Source organism: Equus asinus, chromosome 26 (assembly GCF_041296235.1).
Source record: "Equus asinus isolate D_3611 breed Donkey chromosome 26, EquAss-T2T_v2, whole genome shotgun sequence".
Lineage (NCBI taxonomy): Eukaryota > Metazoa > Chordata > Mammalia > Perissodactyla > Equidae > Equus > Equus asinus.
The window spans coordinates 39,637,153-39,644,204 of NC_091815.1; the positions used below are offsets into that span (position 1 = coordinate 39,637,153).

Here is a 7,052-nt window from a genome sequence, read left to right on the forward strand (position 1 = left end):
TGACAGAGTAATAGACTAAGGCGTAAATTCCAACTGGGGTCCTATATATGAAATGGCAAGTGCTTGAGAACAGGGTCCAGAGGTGGTTAGCACTCAACAAATGTTTATTGGACAACCCAGGTGTGACAGTACAGAGGTAAATAGACCTTGGCATTGCAGCACGTACAGTCTAGTGAGAAAGATGGGCCAAAAAGCAAGTGATAACACTGGCAGTTCTCAAACTTTAGTAAGCATCAGAATCACCCGGGAGGCTTGTTAAAACAGTGTGCTGGTATGCACAATGAAATATTATTCAACCATAAAAAAGGAATGAACTGTCGACCACGCTACAACATGGATGAGCCTTGAAAACATTAGGCTAAGTGAGAGAAGCCAAATACAAAAGGTCACATGTTGTTTGATTCCATTTGTATGAAATATCCAGAATGGGAAAATCCATGGAGACAGAAAGGAGAATAGTGGTTTCCAGGGGCGGGACGGACTGCTTTGATGGGTGTGGATTTCCTTTTGGGGTTATAAAAATAAGTTGGAACTAGATAGAGGTGGTGGTCGCACAACATTGCGAACTCCCCTAGAAGGTGGTATATGGAACTATTTATCGAGCACCGACCATGTGCTAGCATTATCATGCATGCATTATTTATAACCCCCTTGACACTGGAGGGATGGGTAATATTCCTCTTTTGTTAGGCAAAGGGCTTAATCTGAGGAACCGTTTACTTCTCTAAATCACACATCATTCTTTAAGCTCATCGCCACCTCCGTTCTCTCACCTCCTCCACTTCTCTCTGTGCAGTCATGCCCACCTCCAGCTCCCTTTCATCCCTCTTAGCATCCAAGTTCTATGCCTTCTGTACTTGGCTGCATCCACCTAAAAATACTCCAGGCCTTGAAGAGCCCAACTCTCCACCCTCTGAGCACCTGCACTTAGGTAGCTGAGAATTGCAGGAGCAAAAATAGACAAACAAGGGCAGGTTGGTATCATGTGCAGTCAGTGGTCATTGATGTAAATTTCTGTTTTCCTGTATTGCATTTTTTTGGTTAACTTGCTTTACCCACTGCCAGAAACAAATTTCAAACCACTTGTATTCTCTGGAAACTTTTGAACTTCTTCTTTCTGATGCTTGAGAAATGACCTCATCCCCTTCAAATCAATATAAAACCATTTCGTAGGAAAGCTCTAGACTTTCTACCATGAAACCAATTAATCTCTGCACCCACATTACCTCCTTTCTGAAACAATAAAGGGAGCATCCCTACAATTCTGAGGTTGGCTTTACCCATATGGGGAATCCCATAACCATCTATGAAGTGCCCTATAGTATTGCTGAATCACCTCCCCCTTGCCTCTACCCTCAGCCTCCCTACTAGAGATTTTCTGTCCTCATAAATGCTTAGATATTTTAGAGGTAAAACCAATAATAGTAATAAAACTTCCTTCAATCCCATCTCACCATCTAGCTATAGGCGGCTAAATCTACTTGAGTTGCATCCCACAGACATTTTACTCTGTGATAAGAATTCCTTGGGGCCGGCCCAGTGGCGCAACGGTTAAGTGTGCACGTTCTGCTTCTCGACGACCCGGAGTTCATGGTTCGGATCTCGGGTGTGGACATGGCACTGCTTGGCAAGCCATGCTGTGGCAGGTGTCCCACATATAAAGTAGAGGAAGATGGGCACGGATGTTAGCTCAGAGCCAGTCTTCCTCAGAAAAGAGAGGAGAATCGGCAGTAGTTAGCTCAGGGCTAATCTTCCACAAAAAAAAAAATAAATAATTTAAAAAATTAAAAAACAACTGTCTTCCTTTATTAAAAAAACAAAAAAGAATTCCAAAATACGCATTTGGGACTCATTGGGACGTTTAAAATCTATATACCCACCACCTAGTTTAAACTACCTATCTGGCAAATTATTTCATAGCAAGACACAGATTTTGACGTTCCACCCCTAAGCACCTCAACAATGCATCTCCAAAGTCTAAGAGCACTGCTACAATACCATTAGTACGTCTAACAATGTTCTTTGGCTTTCCATTGCTCTTAGGATAAAACCCTAAATCCTTAATGTGACCTATAATGTCCAGCCTCGTCTCACACCACTGCCTCTGACTCTACTCTGGCCGCCTGGTTGATACTCCATTTCTCAGACACGTCCACCCCTTCCTTCCATAAGGGCGGTGTACGTGCAACTTCTTAACCGTGTAGCAACACTACCCCCGTTAACATAACTTACTTCTCTTCCTCTTTTGAGTTTTAGGTGAAATGTCACTTTCTCAGCAAGTCCCCTCCATGTTCCTTGTTTCTTTCCCTTGTTGCATGCTCCTCCACCTTTATCTTTGCTTTTTTCCACAACTGTAATTGAGTCATCCAGCAGCTCTCAACATGAGAACCAGCGGGAGCAACGGCATTGCCTGGGAACGCACTAGAAATGCAAATTTTCGGGTCCCTCCCCAGAACTACTGAACCAGAAACTTTCTGGGTGGAGCCCACCACTCTTCTTTTATTTTTTATATTTCTTTTTTAAATTTATTTTATTAAGGCCACATTGGTTTATAACATCATATAAATTTCAAGTGTACATCATTTCTGTTTCGACTTCTGTATAGACTGCCTCATACACTGCTGGGTGGGAATGTAAACTGGTACAGCCACTATGGAAAACGGTATGAGGATTCCTCAAAAAATTAAAAATAGAAATACCATATGATCCAGCTATTCCACTTCTGGATATTTGTCCAAAGAACATGAAAATGTTAATTTTAAAAGATTTATGCACCTCTCTGTTCGTTGCAGCAATATTCACAATAGCCAAGACTTGGAAACAACCCAAGTGCCCATCAACAGATGAATGGATAAAGAAGATGTGTTACATAGATGTATACAATGGAATACTATTCAGCCGTAAAAAAGACAAAACCATGCCACTCCCCTTTTTTAAAACGTTGATGTGAAAGTCAAATGGGTTGAAGGAAGGATGGATCATTGATCTTTGGGGTTATTTCTTGGGTGTGCTTGCCCTGCAGGTTGGAGGCATGTGAATTGACTTCTGGTTGTTGTGAGGTGCTCTCCTCGGCCCTCTCCTGCAACCAGCACCTGACCAGCCTAAACCTGATACGGAACAATTTCAGTCCTGGAGGAATGATGAAGCTGTGTTCAGCCTTTGCACATCCCACATCTAATCTACAAATAATTGGGTAAGTCAATGGTGATTGTCTTCTGAGATACAAACCTCCTTCTCTTACAGGCATGCTAGTTGGTGGAGAAGCAGTTTATCAGAGAAGTTGAGATCATCACTCAGCAACAAGATCTTTATTCAACCAATAAGTGCTCACTATATTCCGGGCACTGTGCTGGGTGCTGGGGATACAGGGGTGTGGAGTCAGAGTCAAGGTGCCTGATATCATGGGGCTTACTTTTGGATGGGTTGGTGGAGAGCGGAGAGAAAACATACAAATAAAATGTTTATCTTCAAAAAACTAAAAATGGAATTGCTGTATGATCCAACTATTCTACTTCTGGGAATCGAAAGCAGTATCTCGAAGAGAGATTTGCACACCTATGTCCACAGCAGCATTGCTCACAATAGCCAAAAGGTGAAGACAGCCTAAATGTCCATCAACGTAAGAACAAATAAATAAAATGTGGTCTATCCATACCATGGACTATCATTCAACCATAGAAAGGAATGACGTCCTAGTACGTGCTACAATGTGGATAAACTGAAACATTATGCTAAGTGAAAGAAACCAGACACAAAAGGTCACATCAAATCCTCATAAGTTGACACATGTAAGTGCTTAGTTCCTTAGAACACGAGAAACATTAAAGTATTGTCTTTCTATTTGAAGGATAAGAGAGAGAAGCCAGCAAAGGGGAGGGTAAGGAGTAGTGGCAAAACTTAAAAAAAAAAAAAAAAAAAAACGGGGATGTGGCTTCACGAAAGCTAAGAGAAGATGGGGTTTTAAGAAGGAAGTAAGCAAGCCTTGCGTCTAATGCTGCTGGGAGATGGAGAAAGAAGAGAAGAGAAGAGAGTCTGCTGGCTGTGGCAGCTTGGAGCTGATTAATCACTTTGAGCAGTTCTGGTGGGACAGTGAAAGCATAAGTCAGGCTGAGCTGGACTGAAGAACGAACGAGAGAGGAAGTGGAAACGTTGTGTGCAGACTAAGAAAGTTTTTGCTCTGGAGAGGAGAGAAAAGAAGTGGGTCGGCCTGGAGGCGGTGCAGGCTCAAGTCAAGATGCTTTTAAGACAGTGAGTATCAGCACGTGCTCCACTGTGTCTTCTAGAGCAAGCAGTTGAAAAAGAAACTTAAAGGTTCCATGTTGTACGTCCTGGAGCACTGGATTGGTAAAGGTCACAAAAGATTAAGTAGGACTCTCCTTTAAGATTAGGGTGCTTCGTTCATGTGCAAATGAGGGCTTAGAGATGGAGTTTCTATGTTTGATGGTAGAAAGAGCATTTGCCATTTAGCGCCCCATATTCACAGACAAAAGAGAAGTTAGGGGCATCCCTGGGAGTGAGCAAGTACAGTTAGGATGGGGGAAGTAAAGACTGGACTAGAGAAACATGGGCTGCAGCATAGACAGCCCACTCAGGTTGGTCGTGACGTATTTGCATCAGTAGCAAACTTCCTATTTGAGTAACTGTTTTCTCCTCTGTGGTCCAGCTCTCAGCAGTTGGCTTTATCCAGGGATCAAGTTTTGGCAATGGATGTAACCAGAAAGAACACAAGAGTGGTTGAAATGTGGGATGTGAGGGGAACAGGGGGGAAGTGAAGGTGGACGGGGGGGATGGATGGGAAATTGTGGCTCAGTGGATGGGGAGATCTTGATGTGATCAAAGAGAATGGTTAGAGTGATCACTTCAGCAAACGAGCTGAAAAGGCAGACGGGCAGGTTTGAAAGACAGCATTTTTTACCAATGATTCAGGAGATGGTATAGCCTTTGACAAGATCAGCTTGTGACCATGGGACATAGTAATTGAGGTGGAGCAGAAGAGTCAGACCTGGGTGTTACTAATTGACCTTTCAGGAGCCTGGCTCTACATCTCTAAAACGGGGCTGATGCGATGTATCTATTTGAATACCTGTTTCTCTCTCCTCCCCTAGAATATAAGCTTCATGAGGGTGGGGACTTTGCCTTGTTCATCACTCTGCCCCCAAACCCTATAGCAGGACCCGGCTTAAAGTCAGTCCTGGAGAAGGAGTTCACGGATGGATGAACAATCGTACCTGCCTCTTAGGTTTCTTGTGAGGGGCAGTTGCCCATAACAGCTCAGTGTGGTATCTGACACATAAGAGTTCCTTCCATGTAGGGATTTACTTTGACTCTGTGGGAGAACATGCTCCTGCTCCTCGAGAAGAGGCTTCAGATCCTTGATGGGGTTTCCAGGAATTTTGAGGAAGGGAGAAGAGTCAGAAGCAAAGCCCCAGAGTAATCAGTCCCCTTTCTGCCTCCCCAGGCTGTGGAAATTGCAATTTCCTGCTCATGTACGAAAGATGCTGGAGGAGGTGCAGCTACTCAAGCCGCATATAATCATTGATGATGGTTGGTATTCTTTCGATGGAGATGATCGGTATTGGTGGAAAAACTGAAGACATGAAAACCCTCCCCCACCACACCCATCCCGATGGAGGAACTTTAAAAGCTGTCTTCAGGGGCAAGCTGTGCCCGAAAGTTCCTTCCCAAAGATGGAAAATGATTTCTGATCCTCACAAAGCCCTTATTGGTAGTGATCCTTGTGTGTCCAACATAACTTGGTTATTGCATTTGCCTCTGTTGTAGGCTTCTGACCTTCAAGTCATAGGACCTCAGTATCTACAAAACGTCTGTCCTACCTCGGACTGTGTAGAGAGAATCAAATAAACCCTGAGAGCCTTGGGAGAAAGTGTCCAGTGGCCTTCTTGACCCGGAGGGATATGATGCAAGAGCAGAGGTGGGACAACTTAGTTTCTTAAAAGTGGCCCCCTGGGGCCTGCCCGGTGGTGTAGTGGTTAAGTTTGCATGCTCCGCTTCAGTGGCCTGGGGTTCGTGGGTTCAGATCCCGGGCCTGAACCTACACACCACTGACTCGTCAGCCAAGCTGTGGCAGTGTCTCACATACAAAATGGAGGAGGAGGGGCCGGCCTGGTGGCGCAGCGGTTAAATGTGCACGTTCTGCTTTGGCAGCCTGGGGTTCGTCGGTTCAGATCCTGGGTGCGGACACGGCACCACTTGGCAAACCATGCTGTGGCAGGCGTCCCACATATAAAGTAGAGGAAGATGGGTATGGATGTTAGCTCAGGGCCAGTCTTCCTCAGCAAAAAGAGGAGGATTGACGGCAGATGTTAGCTCAGGGCTAATCTTCCTCCAAAAAAAAAGATGGAGAAAGAGTGGGACAGATGTTAGCTCAGGGCCAATATTCCTCACCAAAAAAAAAAAGTGGTCCCCAGATTTCAATAATACAACTCCACTGGTTTTAAAAAAAAAAAAAAACCTAAAGGGCCAGCCCAGTGGCATAGTGGTTAAGTTCGCATGCTCCACTTCAGCGGCCCAGGGGTCTCAGGTTTGGATCCCAGGGTGGACCCACACACCACTCATCAAGCCATGCTGTAGAGGCATCCCACATACAAAGTAGAGGAAGATTGGCATGGATGTTAACTCTGGGACAACCTTCCTCAAGCAGAAAGAGAAGATTGGTAACAGATGTCAGCTCAGGGCCAATCTTCCTCACCAAAAAAATTAAAAATAAAATAATAAAAAGTTAAAGCATGTACCTGAATGTCAAAGGATGTTATAAGTGTCACTCAATATCTGAAATAGAAACACAAAGCTGAACTTATTGCTTAGTGTGGTAAAGGAGAACTGATCTGCCATGGTCTGAGTAGAGCAGAGTGCTATTCTCATGCAGGTAGTGATTTGGAGAAGGGAAGAGTTCAGGGATTGGTGGATCTTCGGGTTGAGTTGACATGTAGTTACTCGGGTGAGACTGGCACTCACAGGTGTGTTTTTCAGAGTGAATCCCTCCCTGATTGACTGAATTTCAGTAGCTAAGGGGAATCATTGGTTGTCTCGTA

The 7,052-nt window shown here is 44.3% G+C and overlaps 1 protein-coding gene across 1 annotated transcript in view; it reads left to right on the forward strand.

Moving 5' to 3' along the window:
* The window catches only part of NLRP5 (NLR family pyrin domain containing 5), a 31,822-nt gene extending 25,206 nt beyond the window's left edge, over positions 1 to 6,616 (forward strand). The window contains exons 11-12 of the mRNA XM_070498773.1: positions 3,023 to 3,193; positions 5,459 to 6,616. Of these exons, the coding sequence (XP_070354874.1) occupies positions 3,023 to 3,193; positions 5,459 to 5,591 (304 nt within the window). The 3' untranslated portion in view covers positions 5,592 to 6,616. The remainder of the gene's footprint in view (positions 1 to 3,022; positions 3,194 to 5,458) is intronic.
* Positions 6,617 to 7,052: the final 436 nt, after the last annotated feature.